The sequence below is a fragment of the Hyperoodon ampullatus genome (assembly GCF_949752795.1).
Source record: "Hyperoodon ampullatus genome assembly, chromosome: 19".
Lineage (NCBI taxonomy): Eukaryota > Metazoa > Chordata > Mammalia > Artiodactyla > Ziphiidae > Hyperoodon > Hyperoodon ampullatus.
Window position 1 is genome coordinate 60157419 of NC_136932.1, and position 25057 is coordinate 60182475.

A 25057-nucleotide genomic window follows, 5' to 3' on the forward strand; every position below is an offset into this window, starting at 1 on the left:
CAGGCTATCTTTTAAATAGCTGAAGAGCATGTCAAAGTAGAAATTGGATTCAGCACTAAAGCTTCCAGGGATCAGCAGTGTTTAATTTGGGACTTTTCTCCATTTGGGGTGGGATTTTACCTCCGTTGAACATTGTCACTCACCAAGCTCCCCTTGGTGTATGTCTCACCACAACAACACACCCAGGAAACTGCGTGGGAAAGGAAAGGCAGATGGAGGGAAAATAAACAGTCTGTGCTTTCAGCAAACTAAAAATTACCTGTTGCTTATCTAATAATAATAATCATCTGCTTCAATTTTTCCAACCCTCAGAATAAATCAGATTTAAAATGTTGATGTGTCACAACATCCAATTAACAGCTGAGGTGTAAATTACAGAGCACAGCTGAGCAAGGTAGGAGAAAAATCACTAGGATGAACAATAGTCCCTAGAAAAAGGCTGAGTAAAAAAGGAGTTGTTAAGAAAACAGTATACACAGTGTTGTGGGGGTCCATCACGGTCTCCAAATTGTGGTTCCCTGGCTTAAGCCCCTGGAAACTTGGCTTGTTCTCCAAACAAGGAATTTGGAGACCTAACGGCATGGGCATAAAATGGGAACTGATCCCTGAACATCTAGTAAAATGTGTCACCCATAATAGGAATTTGGTAAATATTTTTTGGATGGATGAAAAGACAGATTGATGGATGATTGATTGATTGACTGAATGACATGGCTTATGATATATTTGATTCATGTAATACCGAGCAGTGGTATAAGATTCTATATTATATCCTAGAGATCTTTTTCATCTTCTGATATCACCACTCTGGGTACTCTTTCTCTCACTCTCTACTTGGAAAACTATCCCCTTCCTAATATGTCACTCCCTACTCCTTACTTAAAACTCTCTGATATTTCCCCATCCCTACAGAATAAAGTTTAAATGCCCCAACATAACACTCAAAGCCTGACATGACCTAGCACCTGCCTACCTCTCTATCCTTACCTCGCATCCTTCCCCCATACACTCACCTTCACCTACACTGAAATACTTCCCTGGGCATGACTAGTTCTCCCAAGTCCATGTGTGCACAATCCTCTGTATGTCATGTTTTTCTTCACCTTTCCTCCTTTTCCACACTATACCACCAAAGCCCTTTGCTAACTTCCCCTGATCCTTCAAGACTTAGCTCAGGCCTTAGTGCCTAAGATTCCCCAGGTGGATGGTCTTCTTCTAATATCATCATACCTGTAACTCTATCATAGCACTCTTCACACTAAATTATAACCATTAGGTTACTTACCTGTCTTCTTTCTCTAGACTGTGGATTCTGGAACGTAGATTCCATATATTTGATCTCTGAATTTCCAGCCATCATAGTGTTTATAGCATGGTAGGGACTCAATAAATATGAGTGAAGAAGTAAATGCATGGAGGCGATGTTTATCTTGAAATAGTACTGCTCAGTTATTAATATTTTCTTTTCTCCCCTAGGTTTCTGATTCATCAAACCCATTTCTTAATCGAATGCTCAACAGAGACACTATCACAAGGATAACATATAAAAGTAAGTTTGGTTCAATTTTGTATAGCAACTATTCTATAAAGGTTAGTCCTCTCTGAAGGCAGAAAGGCATAACTGATGATCTCCAAGGGCCTCTTTCAGCTTCATGATCCTATAATTCTGTAGAAAGTCACTCTGGAGAGTGAAGGTTGGCTAAGAAGCAGCTCATTTCAAACAGAAGCCCCCAGAGTGCTTTTGTCATCCACGCCTGTCTAAGGCAATAATGATTATTATGATGATGGTCATCATTATCCCATGGATTGGTAAAGAGCTGGGGGACTCTGCTAGCTGACAGACTCTACCATGTCAGCTGGCCACATTTGGGACTTTGCCAATTATGTGATTGAAAAAGCATTCACCAGGTGGTTTGGATCCAACTTCAAAACATCCAGAAGCCCTCAGCGAGACCACATCTCCCTCTCTGTATCGTTGGGTCTCCCTTTCAGGTGGAGGCAGGGTGGCATTTTTCTTCATTTACATGTGTGATACGATGACCTAGAGAACTCTGTCCAGTTTCCTTGGGTTTCTAGAGTGTTTTATACCCAGAATCCTTAAGCAAAAAAGAGGGAAGAGTGCAAAGTTGAAGGGAGTAGAGGGGAAAGGATGCTACTGTCTTCCACAGCAATCCCAGAGTTTGCAAGATTTGGGGATAGTTATGGGAAATAGCACACACCAAGGAAATGAAAGAAAACAGTACAGGAAAAAAAATAACTAATTAGGAGTGACCAGAAAAGTGGAATTCATGTGCCAATTTTGTCCTTAATCAAGGAACTTCTTCACTTTGGCTCTGTTTCCTCATTTGTTAAGTGAAAAAGTTGAACTTCAGATTTCTAAGGTCTTTCTAAATCTAGGATTCTGAAACTGTTTTTTGCAAATGTAAAAAGCAACACACAAACATTCTAACACCCCACATCCCCTTTGCATATCCTCACTTGGTGGAGGCCACTGGTGCTTCTACCTCCAATGGTGACATGGAAAGACAGAGTGAATGCTTACAGATCTCACCTCAGACTGCTGGAAGGAGAATATGGAGAAACCTTCTCTTGTTCAATTATTCATCCATTCAGCAAGCATTTCCTGCACACCTTCCTCATGACAGCCACCAAGTGAAGCTCCTGGAATAAAAAGATGAGGCGGACACCAGCCCTCCCCACAGGCACTCGCTCCCATATGAAGTCACTTCCATATGAAGAGGTTGAGGTTGGGAACGCTGGCGGTGATGAATAAACCTGGAGAATCACCTAGAAGAATTAAGTTATCTCCAAAATCATACCACCCTTCCTCATCAGTACCCCTATGGAGTCCTCTCTAAGTTCAAACTTAGATTGATCAGCAAAGGGAGACATTTCTGTCTTGTGTGCAGATAGTTTTTATAACTGCCCATAAAGGATTATTAGTTTTTTTTAACTTTTTTGATTAAAAGAGCATAAAAATTAAATAAAATGTTTTCACATAATCTTGAATTTGCAGTTTAGAGACCACGAAAAGCCATGAAATCACACATTAAGCCTCAATACACAATCTAAGAGATTGCCAGCTACAGAGTCAATCATTAGTGGGACTTCTCTCCCTGCCCCACCCCCTAGCTCTGGTCTGATTAATATTAAGTGATGTGGTTGCTGCCAAAGATGAAAGCATCTGTATGGGTTTGTGCCATGGGAAGATGGCCTTTCTTATGAACGGGTATCAATTCTGAAGCAAATAGGGGCTAGAGAGCCAGGGTGATAGATCTTGTTGGAAACAATGATGAATAGCAGTTCTGTGGCTGAGGGGAACTTCAACTTCATCTACTTCAAGTGAGCTGTTCCTGCTGACTCATCCCCATTGGGTCTGTAGGAACTGAGAAGGACAGACTTTGGCAATAGCTGAAGAGGATACCAAAGTTAAGACCAAAGACCTCCATTTATTTGTTCACTAAATATTTGTTACAAGTATTTATTAAGTGGTCCTGAGTACCAGGGAATAGAGAGATCAATAGAACATGTTTCCCGTCCATGAGTCCCTCACTCTCTAGTCAGAGAGACAGACATATCATAGTGTTTCATAAAGATTTGTATAACAGGGGATTTCCCAGGTGGTCCAGTGGTTAAGAATTCACTTTCCAAAGCAGGGGACATGGGTTCAATGCCTGGTTGAACTAAGACCCCACATGCCGTGGGGCAACTAAGCCCACGCACCATGACTACTGAGCCCGTGCACTCTAGGGCCCGTGTGCCACAACTAGAGAGCCCACATGCCACAACTCCTGAGCCTGCGAGCTCTGGGGCCCGTGCACCACAGCTAGAGAGCCCGCACACTGCAACTACTGAACACACCACTCTAGAGCCTGTGTGCCACAACTAGAGAGCAGAGCCCGCATGCCACAACTAAAGAGCCTGTGCACCACAACTACTGAGCCCATCCACTCTCCAGAGAGAAGCCCGCACGCCACAAGGAAGAGCCGAAGGGCAACAATGAAAGATCCCGCATGCCGCAACTAAGACCTGATGCAGCCAAATAAATAAATACGTGTTAAATTTTTTTTTTAATTTGTGTAACAATTACAATGTATTAAAAATAGGAACAGAACTCTTTGGGATCATAGAAAATCTGCCTAAAATTCATGGCAAGGTTATACATAGTGATTGCTATTCAAATAAACACTGAATAGATGAGTAAACATTTGGTAAGAAAATAAAGCAAGAAAAGAGGGAGGGAGGGAGGGAAGGAGATTCCAAGCAGCATATACAAAAGCAAGGAGAGCATTTAAAGGACTCAATAGTTCAAAGGAAGGAACTTTGCCTTCATCAGCTCTTCCTCTTGTGCCCACTGCACATCCAATAAACATTCATGATGGCCTGAATAAATGGAGAAACGAATGGCCCCCCACGGTAGCATTGACAGGGGCAGAGGGAATGGCAGGAAAGATGGTCTTGAGTCAGATCTTGAAGGGTCTTGAGAACAGGCTAAGGAGTTTATGCAGAAGCATATTTGAAGAAATGCCCTCACTGCCCTAGATATAGGCTCCTAGAAGTGGGACTAAGAGAGAGCAGGAGCACCCCCTTCTCTTGTCCCCTCAGCTATCTGTCAGGGCCAAAGGGAACTAAAGCAAGATAAAGAGACCCAGTATGGGGAAAGGTAACCGCTTTACATCCTTAATCACAGGTATTTTGTGCTTTTACACTGTTGGGGAATAATGGAGGTATTCCCAGGAGCACTTATCACATACCTGAAGGAAGTAACACTTCAGGGATAATTATTGGCCCAACATGTGGGAATGGCCTAGACACTGTGATGCCCAGGACACTGTGGCTGAAAGGGATTGATTTTCTCAGAAAGAAAGCACTAGCACTCTTCCCTCCAGCTGAACGCCCCAAGGCAGCCAGCTCTTGGAAGGTGGGCCAGCAGGCGGCAAGAAGGGGAGTTTCTGACACAGGAGTCATGCACGAGGACACAGCCAGTGGGTAGGAAACACAAGCCTGGAAGTCCCCCCTCCCCACCGAGGCTCTACAGGAAGCAGCAGGTTATTCATTGGCCCATGAATTCTGGTAGAGACAAAGACAAAAACACCTGCTCAGGGGCAACTATCAGAGTACCCTGCTTTCATACTTTTAAGCAAGCAAGAAAGAAATGGGTCCCCACAGCTGCCGCCCAAACACACTACCCAGGGACAACTGACCTTGGCCCCCAACCAGCCGGTTCTTCTGCTGCTACCCAGAACTACACCCCAGCATAGCTTCAGTCTGCCACACTCACGCAGATATGGTACCCACTCTGCAAAGTGCTCAGCATCAGGAACAAGGAAGAGATGTTAACCAAGCACTTTCTGCACTCTAGGCTCTGTGCTAGAGCTTCATGTGCAGCACCTTACCTGGTGCTCACAAAGTCCCATCCTCAAAATAGGTACAATTGTTATCCCAGTTTATAGATGAGGAAAGCAAGGCTCTAAGAAGTGAAGTCCTTTGTCAAGGACACACATCTAGTGAGTGACTCTATTAGTCAGCAACTTCTGCATAATAAACAAGCATTCAGGGATAGGCATTGATTTCTCACTACTGCATCTGTGGGTTGGTTGGAGTGGCTCTATAGGTCTGCAGGTCAGTTAGGATAACTTGGCTCCACAAAGCTCTTATTTTTCTGGGATCATGTACTTCTTATGCTGGGGGTCAGAAATGTGTGAGATTTCTTAAGACCTAGGCTTGAAACTCACACACTGTCACTTCTATCCATTTTCCACTGGTCCAAGCAAGTCACATGGCCAAGCCCAACATCAAAATACTCCCATGGAGTTGGTGCTGGGGAGGGAGTGAACATTTCCTGAACAATAATTTACTCATCCATAGTGGGAGACCAAGCATTCCATGATAGGTCCTCCCGGGGACTTTTCTATGCTCTTACTTTCCTACTGTCTTCCTCCCTAAGGAACAAGGAAAGCTAAGCTCTGAGGTCTTAAAACCAGTTGTAATGCTGATACCTTCACATTACATGAAGCTTATTGGCATGATCTTCTCTTAATTCCAACTTTAGTTCAGTTTGAAGAGCCATCTCTTGCTTTTTGCACTTGTTTCCACTCTGGAAGGGACATAAATTATGCACAGAACTTGTGGGAATGTTAAAAGTTCAGGCTTATATCATCCTAAGCCCCCTGCAGCTCCTGTCTCTTCCTTGGCATGAGACTATCAGTGGAAACCACTGTCATTCAAAGGAACACAGTGGCACTGCCATTATTAAGCACACACAGAAACCAGAGAAGGCATAGAGATTGGTACTAGATGGGTCAATCTTCCCCATCAGTCTTTCCCTTGGAGGCCATTTGTAATGAAAAGTCAATCTAAGACTCTGAGCAGACTCTGACAAGAGGATCTCTCTGTTTGCTTGGATAGACTATAAGGGCATGAACAAAAGTTGGGCGATGATTGTAGCAATGTTGATCATGATCAGGCAAACTTGTGGGAGGAGAGGAGAAATGATCGGGTATATTTTGAAGGAAGGGCCAAGAGATTTACTGACAGATTGGGTGTGTGATATGAGAGAGAGGAGTCAAGTATAACTAAGGTTTTTAGCCTGAGTAAATGGAAGGAAGACTTTTCAATCATCTGAGATGGGGAAGATTATGGATGAAGCATATTCATGGGTAGGAAGGGAATCAGAATTTCAAATATGTTAAACTCAAGATGGGCATCAAAGAAGAGGTGTAAAGTAGGCAGTTGGATACATGAGCCTAGATTTCAGGATACAGAACTACAGATATAAAAGTGGAAGTCATTGGGATCCAGATGGCATTTAAACCTGGGTGAGATCATGGGAGAGAATAAATAGAGAAGATAGGCGGACATATCCTCACTTTTGAAAGATCCCCATGACTTAAGATTGTAAATCATTTCTAAAGATATCTTTTAAATTCTACCCTGGAAGAGGCTCTGGTATGTCTGTCTCATCAACTGGCTCAGGAGGTACAAAGAGGCAGGGGTAAGCATGGAAGCATGGGGTGAAATCGCTATAAAATGGCAGCCAGTAAGCACACAATCCATTTGCTTGATTTGAACATACATTAGATGACTAGGGAGAAAAAAAGGAATTGTGCAAAACCATTCTATTGAGCCAGTTGAGAAAATCAATGCCAGGTAATCCATAAAAGAAGGAAAGAAGGAGAATCTTGTCAAAAGGACTGGGAATTTTGGAAGCCAACATTCTGGTAAAAGCCACTATACTTATGGGACACAATGTGTTCTAGTGAAGAGATATAGAACTAAGCAGACCTGGGCTCCTGGCTCTACCACTTCTTTGCTGTGTGAATTCTGGCAAGTTTCTTAACCTCTCTGAGGTAATTTCCTCATCAATAAAATGAGGATACTAATACTGACATTGAGAGGGTTGGGATGAAGATTAAACAAGGCAATGAGTCAGTTGCCTGGACATTGACTGGTATAAACAAGGTGCATAATAACATGTGTTTCTAAATTATCCTAATGTATGTTGTGGTCCAATCCAGCTTCCTGGAGAGTGGGAGGCAGGTCACTATAAAACTAAATAAAAGTTATCATCAAAATGAATGCAATACAGGGCACACAAAAAACAGAGCTTGTTTACTCTAATGAAACTCAGCTCCTGCGTGGGACCCGTGCAGTGGATGGCAATAGCCTAGTGAGCTTCCACTCTCTTTGAAAGCTTGGATTTCATATGTCTGAGCAAATCTTATAAAACACTCTCACTAACCCAGACTGACGATGGAAAAGACCAGCCTGAATTAATTTCAGGCTGAATTTAGAAAGTCTTCTAAAGAAAATCCATTTTATTAAAGTTAAATTTGCCTTCAACAGATTAAGGGTCAAGACTGAAATCATGGCATTGAAAAATTGATTTTCTGGAGGAGATATTCTTAGTTTACTTGAAGTATTTTAATTGTTTAGTGTAGTGTATTGGAACAATGCCAATATCCCTCCATTTTCCTTGTGTTAATTAATAAGTAGGCACAGAGCCCCAATTACATAAAAGGTGACATTCTTATCATTTGATTATCCACTTGATTTCATGGGGCCAGCATTATTTTTTTAAAGAATATTTATATTTTCAAGTGGAGCAAAGAACCTTCTTAAATGGGTAAGAGGGAGTTGTTATTAGAACAGTACATATAAATGAATGCTTTCTTCCAGGGTCCTAGGACAGTGGAGTATTTTAGTAGCTTCATTCTCTTTCAGATTCATATACTCCATTCATTTCATAGACAGTAAATACAGTGGAGAACTTCAGTCCAATAAGAATCCAAAAGATTATAGATTCCAAATTTTAAAGGGTCTGGTTATTGTCTTAATACATATTTCCAGCAAGGAAATAAAGGCACACAACTCAAAGTGTTTGGAGGAAAGCTTTCAAACATAGTGTTTTGAGCCCTTTAAAAATATTTTTTCAGACTTGCCTGTTTATAACTTTGCTTTAGCCCCCCCTACCCCAACCCTGACTAAAACATGAATGTGTAGGGAAGGATAGACCAACTTGTAACTGCCTTATACTTTTCAGTTCCTTGGGAAGTGTTCTGTGCACTCACTCCTCAGAGGAACACAGTGTTAAATGTGATGAAATATCACCAGGGAGATTAAGCATGTTACTCCCGGTGACTTTCTCTATGCTTAATTGAACTTTGTTTTCATTTCAAATGAATGGCTTTGGAAATATTTTCATAGAATGTAAAATGTGACTCCCCATGTTACAATCCAAGTAGTAACTATAGTCAGCAAGGAGAAGGAACATCTTACCTCCATTGAACCCAGTTCTCGGAGGCCCTCTTTTTCATTTTTCATTTGTATAAAATGAAAAATCATATTACTTTATTCTTTAGAAATTGCCTTTTTTCATTTCAGTTGAATTTGCCTCAGATTACAAGAGGAAATGTCATTCCATATGAGAAAATTGCCAAAGAGTTCCATATTAATCAGAAGTTAGTCCAGTATTGATTTCTGGAACTGCTGTGCCTTTTTCTCACTGGCATCATTCTCTTTGAATGGGAACTTCATAAGCAGGAAGCCGGGCAATGTTAAGTCTCATCAGTGTCACATAAGTTAACATGATGCATTTACCAGAGACTGCCATCGATGTTCAGACTAAGGGAAAGATCCCCCCGCTATGTGATACTAGGCATTTCATCACGGTGTGCTTCAAAGAAAGAAAGAGAGAGAGAGAAGGAGGGAGGCGGGTGGGGGGGGAGGGAGGGAGGGAGGAGGGAAGGAAGGAAGAAAGAAAGGAGGGAAAGAAAGAGTCAGCTTGGGAGTTGTGTCCAAAACTAAGAACTCAGTATAAGATAAGGCATAGATTCAGCAAGAGCATGTCATAAAATCAAAAGCACAGCTGTTAACTTCTCCAATCATTTGAAAGAATAAAATGGAGCTATTAACTGTGCATAAATATTCTCTACCTACTTGTTATCCAAGGGGACTTCCTGTGATGTAGAGGTATATCCAACACATTGAAAAAAGTAAAACACTGTCATACCAAAAATTTGACTTACAGAAGAAAAATTTATCTATGTAAGCTTGTTTATATTGAAGGATATTTGGGGGTCTATAGATTATTTTTTAACCTAAAGATGACTTTAGCAGTTATCCAGAATACTCTGGTGCCCACAAGTAAGAGGTTACATGACTTATCCATGAAGAAAAAGTAAATTACTGGCAAAGTCACAGTTGGAACTTAGACTTGAATTAAGACTCCTGCTTGAAGTCCAGGGCTTTGCCCTCTATATGATGATGATGATAGATAGACGATAAATAGATGCTAGATAGATAAATAGATAGACAGATGATAGGAAACCTCTCTATAAAACTACCCTTGAAAATGTATTTCATGCCATCACTTCCTTTCAGTAAACATCCTTAAAACAAGCAGAGGCATGCATGATCAGCCTATTGGCCTCTGAGCTTCACCCCAAATTTTTATCTCTCTGTTTATAAACAACTCTGACCTCTAGATCTATGTCATCCTTACTAATGAATAGAGCTTTGAGAATTTGGAGAGCAGAATCCATCTTTCAGGACATTAGTTCTTGGGCTCCTTTCTGTCTACCATGACCAGAGGATAACACTGACATGCACAAACTATTAGTTTTCTGCTGGCTGCTGCATGGACAAAGTAGTCTGTGGGTAATAATTACTTCCTGACCTGGTAAGCCGTGGAAGACACCCCAGTGTTCCTTGACACTAGGGCTGAAAACTTTCTTGGGTCCCACTGCCTCTTTCCTGTCAAATACATCAAGCAAGTCTCTGTGGGGAGAAAAGAAGACATAAAAAGGTAGTCAGTAGTTCTCAAATTCCAATCCCTAAAAGATAAAACAGTGATTTAATGGCAACCTTTGAGGCCGAATGGTGAGTCATGAGGACAAGTGTTATATGTTAAATGCACACATTACGGTTTCAGCAATGTAAATGTACAGGTGTGTTTGATGCAGAAACAGTAACACCACATGGAGACAGGCAACAGTCTCCGTCTCATTCTGAGATCTGGGGTATGACATATTTGGGAGTAGTGGTGAGCAGCATGTATTTAAGCTAATGGTTTAGACTGAAGCCTCAGAGATTTTCTCCCTTAATCTGACAGATGATGTTGCCTCTTCCTCCTTTATTTTCTGTCCAGAACCACCAGCAGGTGAAGCTGCTGGGCAGAAACCATTTCATTCATTCATGCAACCAATGTTTAATGAGCACCCACCATGTAGTGGACCCCATGGTAGGGCTTAGGGAATCAGAGATAAAAGATGGAAGCCCTTCTCCCAAAGAATCTAAGAGTTTACTGGGGCATTCAAATAGGTAAGTTAATTATTGGCAAGCTAATTCAGTAAATATGGTGTAAAAGGAAGGCACTAACCCAGTGGGGGAGAGCCAGGAAGGCTCGGGGAGGCCAATCAATTGTTACCCCAGGGAAGCTGGGCAAGGATGTTAGTATTGGTGAGTACTTGCCATGTGCCAGGCAGGCCCTGTGCCAAGTACTTGAAAAGTGTGATCTCATTTGTTCCTCAAACAACTCTGTGAAGCAAGTACTCTGTCTTAGGCAGGTCGGCCTGCTATAATAAAGCAGCATAGACTGGGTGGCTTATAAACAACAGAATTTACTTCTTATAGGTATGGAAGGATGAAACTCTGAGATAACGGTGCCAGTATGACTGGGTTCTGGTGAAATCCCTCTTCTGTGTTGCAGAATTCTTGTTGGATTTTCACATAGCAGAAAGAGAGTGAGAGAGCCCTCTGGGGTTGTTTTTAAAAGGACGCTAATCCCATTCATGAGGACTCCACCCTCATGACCTAATCACCTCCCAAATGCTCTGCCTCATAATATCATCACTTTGGGGATTAGGATTTCAATCTATGAATTTGAGGGAGACACAACCATTCAGTCCACTGTCCACTCCAACCATCTGCATACTGAGAAACTGAGGCTCAGATGGTTCCCTGCATGCCCAAGGTCATGGAAATGGTGAACAGCAAAGCCAGCACTGAAACTCCAGTCTGAGACCAAAGTTCACATTCTTCACACAGGGGTGTTTCCAAGTTCCGTAGTGTGAGGAAATTAAAAGGGCAAAGATGAAGTATGCATATTAGCAGATTCATGGGAAGAACAAAGTGGTGAATGAGGACTGTGGGAGGGTAGAAGCTGCCATGTTCTGTGGTAACCATTGCACATCTCACAGGCGACATGGGTGAAGAGGAATCTCCTGGGAGGACCACAGCAGCAGAGCCTGGGATAACAGCACAAGAGTGTTTTGGAAGCAGGTTTTTACCCTGCTATGTGGGTTAAATCCATGAATGTAACCTCTTGCTCCTGGCCTTCCCCCTGATCCCAACACACACACACACACACACACACACACACACACACACACACACAACTCTGTCCTCAAATACAGATGAAACACAGAGGCTAATTATAGTTTCAGATAAACATAAATGTTCTTTTTCTTTACTCTAGTCATGCCTGGAATGCCCCTCACTCTATGGTCTCCTTCCATCTCTCCTCCCCACCACCCCTAATAAAATAAAATACAATAATAGCAGACACAGACCTACTAGAGAATGGACTTGAAGATACGGGGAGGGGGAAGGGAAAGCTGGGACAAAGTGAGAGAGTGGCATGGACATATATACACTACCAAATGTAAAATAGATAGCTAGTGGGAAGCAGCCACATAGCACAGGGAGAACAGCTCAGTGCTTTGTGACCACCTAGAGGGGTGGGATAGGGAGTGTGGGAGGGAGGGAGACACAAGAGGGAAGAGATATGGGAACATATGTATATGTATAACTGATTCACTTTGTTATAAAGCAGAAACTAACACACCATTGTAAAACAATTATACTCTAATAAAAATATTTTTTAAAAATACAATAATAGGGCTTCCCTGGTGGCGCAGTGGTTGAGAGTCCGCCTGCCGATGCAGGGGACACGGGTTCGTGCCCCGGTCCGGGAGGATCCCACATGCCGCGGAGTGGCTAGGCCCGTGAGCCACGGCCGCTGAGCCTGCGCGTCCGGAGCCTGTGCTCCGCAACGGGAGAGGCCACAACAGTGAGAGGCCCGCATACCGCAAAAAAAAAAAAAAAATAATAATAATAATAATAGCAGCATGCTAGAGTACCCAATATGCTCTAAGTGCAAGCTTGGTTAAAAAAATCACATTGACCTTTAATAAAGATGTGCCAAATGCTTCCTTTTCTCATTCAGCATGTTAATCTTCAGGCCAAGCCACCATCAGAGGAAAGATCATTAAGTGCAAATTTGATCATGCTACTCCTCAGCTTAAAACATTTCCGTGGCTCCACATTGCCTACAGGATGAAGCCCTAACTCCCAACAGCACAGAGAAGGACCTTCTGAGTGGGGCCTGTACTGACCACCCCCCAGCCTTATTCCTCACAACACCCCTTTCCCTGCATCTTACCCATGCACCAGCTGTCCTGAGTATGCGCTGCTCAGTGTCTATAGCTTTCTTTACTGTGACCACCTACAGTGCCCTTGACAGCCACCCTTACCAGCCACACACTGATTACCTCCTGTTGTTCAAGATGCAGTTCAGGTCAGCTCCTCAATTAATCCTCTGCAGTCCCACCCACCCCCAGGCATAACTGACAACCTCTCAATGTACCCAGTGCAGATATATATCACTATCTCTGTGGTTTCTTGCTGTATTCACTTACATTATGTCCTCCTTGCCTACACCTAGCTTAGTGCCTGACACATACTAGGGGCTTGAGAAATAGTTAGAGCCAAACGGTGGCTACTCAACATAAGCTTGTTGTGTTGATACCTGATCTAACTTCCAAAGACCATCACATCATTGTGTACTCTGGGCACCACAGTTCTGTCATGGAACCATCTGACTGCACAAGTCAGAGTACAGATACAGCCCAGCCATATTCCAATCACTATGTCTCTCTTGGGCTTGTCTTGATTCCCTGGTGTTTTGATAGAAAGGTAGAAACATTTAAATGGAAAGAGAAAAAAAGTCCTTGCTCCCAGTGTTGGTCTCCTAATCCAGCTTGACCAATCTCTCTCATGGGCATTTTGTGGACAGAGCCCTGGAGAAGTTCAGTTACGTTATAAGGGTAGGCAGAGGCCAGGATGGACAGTTTAGGAGGAAGCAGGCTAACAGTGGTTTTATTTACATTGTTCCAAACCACTGGATCAGTTGACTTGTCCTTAACTCAGTTAGCAAGCAAAAGAGCTCTGAAATCCAAATTTCCTTGGCAAAGATGGCTCTTTCTTATCAGAGAAACTTGAGTGAGCAATTTCTGGAGGAAGAGATGGGGAAGGTAAAGGACTTTTGCCCAGGAAAATGGATTAACAGCATTAATGCTCAGGATAAGTAGGTACAGCCTGGGCCAAGATGCATTTATCATCAACACCCTGATATTAGGGTCAACGTATTATATATATTTTTTGCAATTTGTTATCTGTCTCTTCAGCTAGAATGAGGGCAGGCATCTATTCCTGTTCACTGCTCTACCCCCAGAGGCTAATCTGGTGTCCAGTGCTAAGAGGTACCTAGTGAACATTTTTTGAATTAATGAATGACTTTGGTCTGGAAGTCAGGTGAGCTGGATTCCACTTTCCACTCTGCAGTTACCATCTAGCACTCTGACCTTGGGCAGGTCACTCTGCCTCTCTGATCTTGAGTTTCTTGTTAATGAAGATGTTATTATATGCCTGACCAATCTTACTGAGACAGTATGAGGTTCCAGCTGTATGTGAAAGTCCTTTTTTACCATTATACATACACAATACTGAATTTGAGAGATTATATCAACCACCAAAGAGTCAGTCCTTTCCCACTGGGAGTTGAACACATGGATGAGAAAATGTATGTGAACCTAGGAGGACTGGAAGAGCAGGTCTTATCCCTCTGCCAGCCAGGCTTTGGGTCCCTGCCATGTGTTCTCCAGGCTCCCTGGGCCGGCCGCAGTTGTGGACACGCAAGACTCCTGAAGACATAGATTAGAGATCACTGGGGTACAGAGAGCAATGGAAGCCATGAATGTAGATGGGCTTTGATGAGAATATAGACAGAAGGAAGAAAGAGCCTTGGACTGATCCTCGGGAAATGCCAACACTGAGAAAAGCAGGTAGAAAATAAGAATCCAGCAACAGAATCCTGGAAGGAATGGCCAGAAAAATAAGAGTCCCAAGTATGGTGTTTTAGAAGCCAACAGAAGAGAGAAAGAGTCTGCAGAAAGAAGGGAGGAAGGATCATAAGAAGAGGAGGAGAGAAGTTCACTGAAATTTATTGACATTTGAAAACTCCAGTATATTATAATTTTATAAAAATACAACCAATGCATTGAATTTAAAAATCAGAATGAAATATACCAACATGTTAATGGCAATTGTTTTATATGATCAGAGTTATCATTTTCCTCTTTCTTTTTTCCATATAGTCTTATATGTACTTATGTTACTTTTATAATTGAAAAAGTATATTTAATAATAAAAGATATATGAGTGTGAATACCTCGAATAGGTATAAGACAAAGGGTTATCTGTATGGGCTTATGGAGAGGAGAGCCACAAAAATGAAATCAGTTGTTGAATTTAACAGTTGAATCTCATGGTAGGATTTGGTCTGACTTACTTTTCTAAAAATATTTTCTTAATGTTCTCTTAATTACGCAATGTTAATAAATAAGAATGGTGACCAGGCAATGTTTTAACGGGTCCTAAAGTCTTTAACTGTGTATTTCATTATGACTATAATGTTATGGGCCCAGGTATCAGGGACCATAACCAAGGACTTGGCTCTTCCTATTGTCCTTGTGGTAGACCACATTACTGTTCACCAATATTCATTGTCTCATCCTATGGGAGGAATGTGCTTCCTTAAATCCCTAACATCAGCCTTGGCCATATGATTTCTTTGGCTATCAAAATGTTAGCAGAAATGACATGTGCCAACATGTGCCAGTGTTTTAAGAGCCAACATATGTTCCACCATGCTTACTTTTCCTCCTATCATTGTGAATCACAGGGTCTAGACAGCAGTTGCTCTGATAGTCTGGGTCCCAGAGTATGGACAACAATGACATGAAGCAAGCTCTCAGCCAACCTAGAATGGACATGTATCCGAGCAAGAAATAGACCTTTTTTGTTTAAAGTGATTGTGATTTGGGGAACTGTTTGTTACTGTAGCCCATCTTGAGAGTTATAGTCTTCTAGAATCTGAAAAGAAAAAAGTTATCAGCAACATCAGCACTTTCTCAAGAAATTTAATTCTTAAGTCTTTTTTTCTCTAGATGATGCATATTTACTACAGGGACTTAATATAGAGGAACTATATCCAGAGACCTCTAGTTTCATTACTTATGATGGGTCAATGACTATCCCACCCTGCTATGAGACGGCAAGCTGGATATTAATGAACAAACCTGTCTATATAACCAGGATGCAGGTGAGCTTCTCTGTGGTCTTTTAGCTAATGGGAAAGATGATGTGAAGACTGGCTGGGTTTGTGGAGTGCCTATTGTATTAGTTTGCTAGGACTGTTTTAACAAAGTACCACAAATTTGGTGACTTAAACAACAGAAACATATTGCCTCACAGTTCTGGAGGCTCTAAGTCCAAGATCAAGGTGTCTGCAGAGGTGTTTCCTTCTGAGGAAGCGAGGAAGAATATGTTCCATGCCTCTTCCCTGGTTTCTGGTGGTTTTCTGGCAAACCTTGGTGTTCCTTGGCTTGTAGGAGCATCACCTCAGTCTGTCTTCATCTTTATATGACATTCTCTTAATGTCTGTGTCTCTTTGTCCACCACACCCCCACCACCCCATAATAAGGCCATCAGTCAAATGGGGTTACAACCTACCCCAATCAGTCATATTAGATTAGGGTCCAACCCAATAAGCTCATCTTAGCTAATTATATCTGTAATTACCCTATTTCCTAATTAGGTCACATTCTGAGGTACTGAGGGTTAGGACTTTAACTTTTTAATCTGGGGGTACACAATTCAGCTCATCACACTTATGTTTAAAGAATCAGCATCTGGGGTTTCCCTGGTGGCACAGTGGTTGAGAATCCGCCTGCCAATGCAGGGGACATGGGTTTGAGCCCTGGTCTGGGAAGATCCCACATGCTGCGGAGCAACTAGGCCTGTGAGCCACAACTACTGAGCCTGTGTGCCTGGAGCCTGTGCTCCGCAACAAGAGAGGCCGTGATAGTGAGAGGCCCGTGCACCACAATGAATAGTGGCCCCCACTTGCCGCAACTAGAGAAAGCCCTCGCACAGAAACGAAGACCCAACACGGCCATAAATAAATAAATAAATAAATAAATATTTTTTAAAAATCAGCATCTGGAAAGCCTTAGCATGAATTAATTATAGATGCACCCTACCTGTTTGAGTGAGAAAAGACAGCAGGGTTAGTTCCCAAAGTGTGCTCTACAACTCTAGTGTTCAAAAGGCAGAGCAAAATGGGTGGTTTGGTCAAATATGTTTGAAAAAGCTTTATCAGGGAACCCTCTTGCACTGTTAGTGGGAATGTAAATTGATACAGTCACTATGGAGAACACTATGGAGATTCCATAAAAAAGTAAAAATAAAACTACCATATGACCCAGCAATCCCACTACTGGGCATATACCCTGAGAAAACCATAATTCAAAAAGAGTCATGTACCACAATATTCACTGCAGCACTATTTACAATAGCCAGGGCATGGAAGCAACCTAAGTGTCCATCAACAGATGAATGGATAAAGAAGATGTGGCACATATATACAATGGAATATTACTCGGCCATAAAAAAATGAAATTGAGTTATTTGTAATGAGGTGGATGGACCTAGAGACTGTCATACAGAGTGAAGTAAGTCAGAAAGAGAAAAACAAATACTATATGCTAACACATATATATGGAATCTAAACGTTAAAAAAAATGGTTCTGATGAACCTAGGGACAGGACAGGAATAAAGGCTCAGACGTAGAGAATGGACTTGAGGACATGGGGAGGGGGAAGGGTAAGCTGGGTTGAAGCATTGACATATAGACACTACCAAATGTAAAATAGATAACCAGTGGGAAGGAGCTGCATAGCACAGGGAGATCAGCTTGGTGCTTTGTGACCATCTAGAGGAGTGGGATAGGGAGGGTGGGAGGGAGACACAAGAGGGAGGAGACATGGGGATATATGTATATGTATAGCTGATTCACTATACAGCAGAAACTAACATAACATTGTAAAGCAACTATACTCCAATAAAGATGTTAAAAAAATAAAAATAAAGTAGAAAGAAAAAAGAAATAAAAAGAGCTAAATTGATTTCATTTCTGGGAGGTTTCTCAGGGTCTTTAGAATGATATACATGTCAGTCTCCAAGAAGGGCCAATATGATATGTAGCATTTCATAAACATACTTGAATGTGGGATTTTTTAGAGCATCTCACAGTATTCTTCGTTAGGCTGTATTCCTAGTATTTCTCAGAACTGAATGGGAACTAGGAGATCTGGCCTCTGAGGCCAGCTTTACTAATGGCTCCTTATGAGCTCCTAAGCCTGTTGCCCCACTTCTGTGAAGTGAATTCTCTTCTTTATAATGAGGGGGGTAAATTACATGAGTCTATTCTATGATTGCAAGGATCTATAAAAACTCAGAGGAAAGATAAGCAAAAGAAGCAAATCCAATCTCCTTTACAGGATATGTATTTACAACCCAACAGCAATTTGAACAATTTGAAGTACCTGATGCTGTCTGTATTTACTGGGACTCTTAGTGACTAGCAACCCCCTCCAGCTAACTTCAGCTTAGAAAAAGGATTTATCCATGAGATACTGGGTCATCTTATGGAATTTAAGGTCAGAAATTGACATCAAGAAGTCACTGGAATCAGAACCCCAGAAGCCCTTTCTCTGTGTTCTCTCCTGCTCCCTCCTGCACCATAGCTTCGTTCTCCTCTACTGCTAGAGAGTCTTCTTTAGCTTCACAGTCCTGGGTGGAACATGGCTGCAAATATTTTAGTCCAGCTCCTGATCCTGATATTCACAGAAAAGGAACTGAATTAATCCAGCCTAGTTTAACTCTGACTCCTGGACCAATCACTGTAGTTTGAATAATACCTATGTGGGAGGATAATTCCCTGAATTACTGGACCCCAAGGTGTGATAGAAAGAAGCGACCCTGGATAACACCCAGCTGGGTTTCCTCCTTTGACAGACAGTGTGTCATAGGACAGAAGAGAATCACTGACTTGTTCAGAGGCACACAGGAGCCAGGGAGCTTGAAGAAATGCTCCCTCCAAGCATGGAGGCATCAATGGGTTGTACCCACTAAACCCATGAATCAGGGTCTGTGGAGGCCTCAGGTGCCATTTCCGACATAGCTGGCACTGCCCAGGTTGGCCACAGTCTACGTGGTCTTACTTTTTTCCTGGTACGGGTGGATCTCACAGCTGTTTCTCTCTCCTCAGATGCATTCCTTACGCCTGCTCAGCCAGAATCAACCATCTCAGATCTTTCTGAGCATGAGTGACAACTTCAGGCCTGTCCAGCCACTCAACAACCGCTGCATCCGCACCAACATCAACTTCAGTTTCCAGGGGAAGGACTGTCCAAACAACCGGGCCCAGAAGCTTCAGTATAGAGGTGGGTTCAGTGGCTCAGAGGGAAGTGGAGACAGGCCAAGCCCAGTCTTCCTGCTCACATCTACTCTGAAAGGCCAGGCACTATCTCCCATTAGAGGAGTCATGATTATAAGTGACACTTACATGGTGCTTTTCTATTGAAAAAGTCTGTATTTCATAAACAGAGACAGAGATCAAATCTTTAAATCTCGTCTGGCTCAGGCAAGACAGCATTTTCATTGCCTTTTTTACAGAAGAGCACAGAGAGGCTGATTTTCCCAAAGTTACGTGTTAAAACAGGACAGATAGAAGCATTAGTGCTTTTAGTTATATACACAATAGACCCCTTTTCCCCTAGAAGGTGAGCAAATAATTCTGGATGCCAGGCCATTGGGACCCAATGAGGTGTGTGTCTGAATGCATCTTTTTCTAGTGCTATGTCCCTAGAAGTGACAATAGTTCTTACTAGAGGGGACATTCAAGATGCCTCCCACCTCCCATAACCCTCTGGTCCACACCCAGCCCTCTCTCTTCCCTTCTACACACTAAGTACCTATTGATCATTGTCATGAACTCTCAACATGGAAAGGAAGGTGGAGGAAAGACAGTGTTGTGGAGATGCCCCCAACCAGGAGTTAGGACACCCAAGTTGCTGCCATGGCTCTGACACTAACAAGCCATACACACTCAACCAACTCATTTAACCCCCGGGCTCTGGCTGTGTCTGAGAGAGAAAATTAAAGACAGAAATGTAGAGGAAGGTGGAGAGATAAAGTGGAGGGTAGAGGTGGTAGCTGCTTCTAAAGCTGCCTGGTAACATCCATAGTCCCTATATTTAGGCAGCACATTATTGTTTCAAAAGGGCTTCCCTATCCAGGCTCTCATGTGCTCCTCACAACAATCATGAAGTAGATGGAACAGGCAAACAACCAGAGTGCCAACTTTTTCTGCAAAGGGCCAGATGGTAAATACAGGCTTTGTGAATCATAGGGTCTCTGCCGCACTCTGATGTTTTAGGGTGAAAGCAGCCATAGATAATATGTAAATAAATGGTTGTGGCTGTTTTCCAATAAAACTTTATTTACAAAAGCAGTTCACAGCTGGATTTGGCCTGCAGGCTGTCATTTGCCCACCACTGGTCTAAAGCAACACCATCCACTACAGCTTTCTGAAACGATGGAAATGTTCTGTTTCTGCATTGTCCAATAGGGTAGCTACTAGCCACATGTGGCTATTGAATGTCTGAAGTGTGGATAGTGTGACAAGGCAACTAAGTTTTCAATTTTATTTAGTTTAATTAATTTAGATTTATATTAGCCACATGTAGCTAGTGACAACCCTATTGGATAGCTCAGGCCTAGAGGTTCATAAGAAAGTGGAGAGGGTAGTTGGGATACATACAAGTAAGCAGACATTTAGAAAACTATCCCTTCCCCTTTGGAGCAAGCCCCCCAAACTGTGTGTAAATTAATCCAATTATGCCTTGTTTTGTGTTGTTTGTGTGTTTTGTTTTGTTTTTTCTCTCTCTTTTTCCAGTAAATGAATGGCTCCTCAAATAGGAAAGTAAGCCAAGAAGAATCCCGACTCAGTGAAATGCTACAACTGTGAATTGACGTAACCTAAACTGTCCCCTTCTTTCTTCTCTTTCCTTCCCTCCCTCAAGCCTCATTCACTCTTTGGATTGGCCCTTTCTTCATGAAAATTGTCTGCAAAACCTTGGCAGAGGAATATATCTCTTACACACACTCACAAATACACACACAAGCACTCACACACACATACACACACATGCAAATATATCTACACACATACACACTCACACAGCCCCCAAGATGGGAAGTTAAATTTTAGAAACAAAAGGCTCATTCATAAGGGGTCTTACAAGAAAATAACCAATTAACCTGATTACAATTTTGATACTGTTTTCCGACACAAATAAATCTACCCAATGAGAATTATCAGCCTTGTATATTACAAAATTCTTCCAAAAGAGAGAGAGGAGAAAGCACAGCTCTGACGGCATCAAGTGGACTTCTGTTCTTTGCATCAAGTAATCTCAAATAGTGTCCTAGGATCCTTTATGGGTGCTGGTGACAGGTGAGCCAAGACAAAGTTGGCCAAGGACACATTTCTAGATTGTGATTCTTCTGTTTACTCAACAATTTACAAAGAAAAAAGGACAGACATTGAATAGATACACATTGTGTATATATATATCACCACAGACTATTAAAAAATGGAATTATTAACCCTCTTTGTCACGTATGTGTAGTAGGATTTGCCAAGATCAGATTGATCCATTTGTTGTTTCTTATTTTCCAAAGGTCATACATTGTGTTTGGTTATTGTTGACAGCTCAATAAATGTGTTTAACAAGTTAATTTCATTTTTCTGGCTTTGGTCTATTCTCCTTCCTTGCAGGCTAAGCTCTGGCTCCATGCAACTGCATTCTTTGGTTTCATTTGTTCCTTCATCTACGTGTTTTGCTCATTTGCAGCCAGTTTTTACTGAGTTTGTGGCAATGGGAAGGCATTTGCTAAGCAAGTATAACTTTAACTCCACTCCATGGCTCGATCATTCATATGAGGTGAGGTTCAGCCTGAGATAGTAGGCGACAGATTTCTTGCATTTAAAAACTGCCACCGCCCACCCCACCCCACCCCCGTGATGCTCCCTTGAAGGAATGCACTTTGTCTTGTAAATTATTGGGAAAGGGGTGTCTTTTCTCTCCAGGTGCAGCTGGATCTCACAAAGTACAAATGAATGCCTTTCTTTTCTTGTTTATAATGGTCACTCACTGTGTTTGGTTACTGTCAAGAAATCAATAAATGTGTGTAACAAGTTATCCAGTACCGTGTCTGAGTTTATTGAGGAGGAGGACACTCCCTGCTGAAGCCATTGAGTCCTGCTGTGTCCACAAGCAATTTCATTATGGCCAGCAGGGAAGCCAGAGCCTCCAGAACAGCCTGTCTTGTCATTCCCAGAGCCAGGTAATTAATACCCTGTTGAGAAAACATATAGGCTTAGCTTCTGGAAGGGAAGACGTGGCTGTTCATTCAGTGGCCAAATTAAAAAGAACTTTCATCTTTCCTTTCTGTTACAGCTCCAGAAAGTGGGAAAGCACAGGCATGTAGGGTCTGTACAAACGGGAACATCCACAAATATGTCAAAAACTTCAGCAAGTGGCTAGGTTTATTGATGATGAAAAAAAAAACAAACATAAAAAAAAATCAAACAGCCAGATATTTCATATTTGAAACAATACACTTAATTGGATTTTTCCCACTTTTTGAACCAAAATTAGTTAGATGATGGCCTTAGCAATGATGACATATGACCCTGTTTCTGAGCAATCATATTTTTCCAGAAAACCAGATCTGTCTGCAAAGATTTAGGATGGGCAGGTGGCAGTCTTTCTTTGTATGGCTTGCTGCTTCCTCTCTAGGTCAGAATCTTCTTTAGCCTACAAGGGCAGGTAATGATGTAGTGTGTCAACTAGGCCTGGCTTCAAATTGTCACTGTACCACTTACCTGCTTGCTGTGTGATCTTAGGCAAGTTGCTCTACTTCTCTGATCTGTAAATTGGCGATGCTAATAACTGCTTCCATGACCTATGAGGCTTAAATGCTATATAGCTACTTAAAGCAGCTAGCACAATACCTGCAATGATTGTTCTATAAAGACTGACTATAGAGCACATGCATTGCCTAAGTATTAGAGGTTTTCCTAGACCAGACCATACCTTCCCCTCCAGGGAGGGGTTAGCATCAATCGCAAAATGGGCATCAAATTAATACCAAATGGAGGAGACAGGAGGAAGCCCTGAATGACTAGGTGGGATGTGGGGGGAGTGAGGGGGGAGGAGAAGTGGAGGCCGGATAGGACCAGTGTCCCTGAGGGGTGGCTGAGAGTGGGGAAGTGTTCCCACATCTGGAGGGACCCTCGGGTGCTTGGAAGATAGGGGAACGCACCTAGTGTTTCCCCCACCCACTCAGGCTCCGGGAAGCCTGCTGGGCTCCTGGCCCTGGTCCTCAATTCTCTGGGACCCCCTCCAACCTCGTGGGTCCTAGGGGCGTGAGAGGGAGGGAGGATGGGGGAACAGAAGAAGAGGCAGACAGAGGGGGAGGGGACCCTCCAGGACCGGAGAATCAGGAGAGGCACAGCGGGTGCTTCCCCCACCCACATGGCCTCAGGAAGCCTGCTGGGATCCTGTCCTCCAAGGCCCGCCTCCACGCCATGTTGGTCCTAGGGGTGTAGGAGGGAGGCAGGGGCACTAGAGGAGAGGTGGATGCGGGGAGGGGGGGTTCCCTCCGAGATAAGAGGATCAGGGGAGGCATGGAGGGAATTTCCCCTGCCCACTCAGACCCAGTGAGCCTGCTGCAGTCCTGGACCTGGTCCTCTGACCTCCAAGCACAGAGGCACTCCTGGGACACTCCTGCTGCACTGAGCCTAAGCCCAACACCCACCCCCTACCCAGGGCTTTTCTGGCCCTGTGAGGCCTAAGCATAGTTCTCTCCCACCGCCTAAACCCAGCCCCTGCCTAAGCCCCGCCCCTCACAGCCAAGGCTTTATCCAGCTTTATTTTCCTGAATTTTATTTTATTTATTTTTTTATACAGCAGGTTCTTATTAGTCATCCATTTTATACACATCAGTGTATACATGTCAATCCTAATCTCCCAATTCATCACACCACCACCCAAACCCCTACCGCTTTCCCCCCTTGGTATCCGTGTGTTCTCTACATCTATGTCTCAATTTCTGCCCTGCAAACCAGTTCATCTGACCATTTTTCTAGGTTCCACATATATGCGTTAATATATGATATTTGTTTTTCTCTTTCTGACTTACTTCACTCTGTATGACAGTCTCTAAATCCATCCACATCTCTACAAATGACCCAGTTTTGTTCCTTTCTTGGCTGAGTAATATTCCATTGTATATATGTACCACATCTTCTTTACCCATTCATCTGTCAATGGACATTTAGGTTACCTCCATGACCTGGCTATTGTAATTAGTGCTGCAATGAACATTGGGTTGCATGTGTCTTTTTGAATTATGGTTTTCTCTGGGTATATGCCCAGTAGTGGGATTTCTGGGTCGTATGGTAATTCTATTTTTACTTTTCTAAGGAACCTCCATACTGTTCTCCATAATGGCTGCATCAATTTACATTCCCACCAACTGTGCAAGAGGGTTCCCTTTTCTCCACACCCTCTCCAGCATTTGTTGTTTGTAGATTTTTTGATGATGCCCATTCTAACTGGTGTGAGATGATACGTCGTTGTAGTTTTGATTTGCATTTCTCTAATCACTAGTGATATTGAGCAGCTTTTCATGTGCTTCTTGGCCATCTGTATGTATTTTTTTGGAGAAATGTCTATATAGGTCTTCTGCCCATTTTTGGACTGGGTTGTTTGTTTAATATTGAGCTGCATGAGCTGTTTATATATTTGGGAGATAAATCCTTTGTTAATTGATTCATTTGCATATATTTTCTCCCATTTTGAGGGTGGTCTTTTCGTCTTGTTTATGGTTTCCTTTGCTGTGCAAACACTTTTAAGTTTCATTATTTCCCATTTGTTTATTTTTGTTCTTATTTCCATTACTCTAGGAGATGGATCAATAAAGATCTTGCTGTGATTTATGTCATACAGTGCTCTTCCTATGTTTTCCTCTAAGAGTTTTGCAATGTCTGGCCTTACACTTAGGTCTTTAAACTATTTTGAGTTTATTTTTGTATACTGTGTTAGGAAATGTTCTAGTTTTATTCTTTTACATGTAACTTTCCAGTTTTCCCAGCACCACTTATTGAAGAGGCCATCTTTTCTCCATTGTATGTTCTTGCCTCCTTTATCAGAGATAAGGGGACCATATGTGTGTGGGTTTATCTCTGAGCTTTCTATCCTGTTCCATTGATCTATATTTCTGTTTTTGTTCCAGTACCAA

At 42.4% G+C, this 25057-nt stretch overlaps 1 protein-coding gene across 1 annotated transcript in view; it reads left to right on the plus strand.

Annotated features, from left to right (window-relative positions):
- The window catches only part of CA10 (carbonic anhydrase 10), a gene marked incomplete at both ends in the record, with an annotated part of 522587 nt that extends 501922 nt beyond the window's left edge, over positions 1-20665 (plus strand). Inside the window, 4 exons of the mRNA XM_079725002.1 lie at positions 1477-1549; positions 15789-15943; positions 18954-19128; positions 20643-20665. Coding sequence (XP_079581128.1) covers positions 1477-1549; positions 15789-15943; positions 18954-19128; positions 20643-20665 — 426 coding nt within the window. The remainder of the gene's footprint in view (positions 1-1476; positions 1550-15788; positions 15944-18953; positions 19129-20642) is intronic.
- Between the last annotated feature and the right edge of the window lie 4392 nt (positions 20666-25057).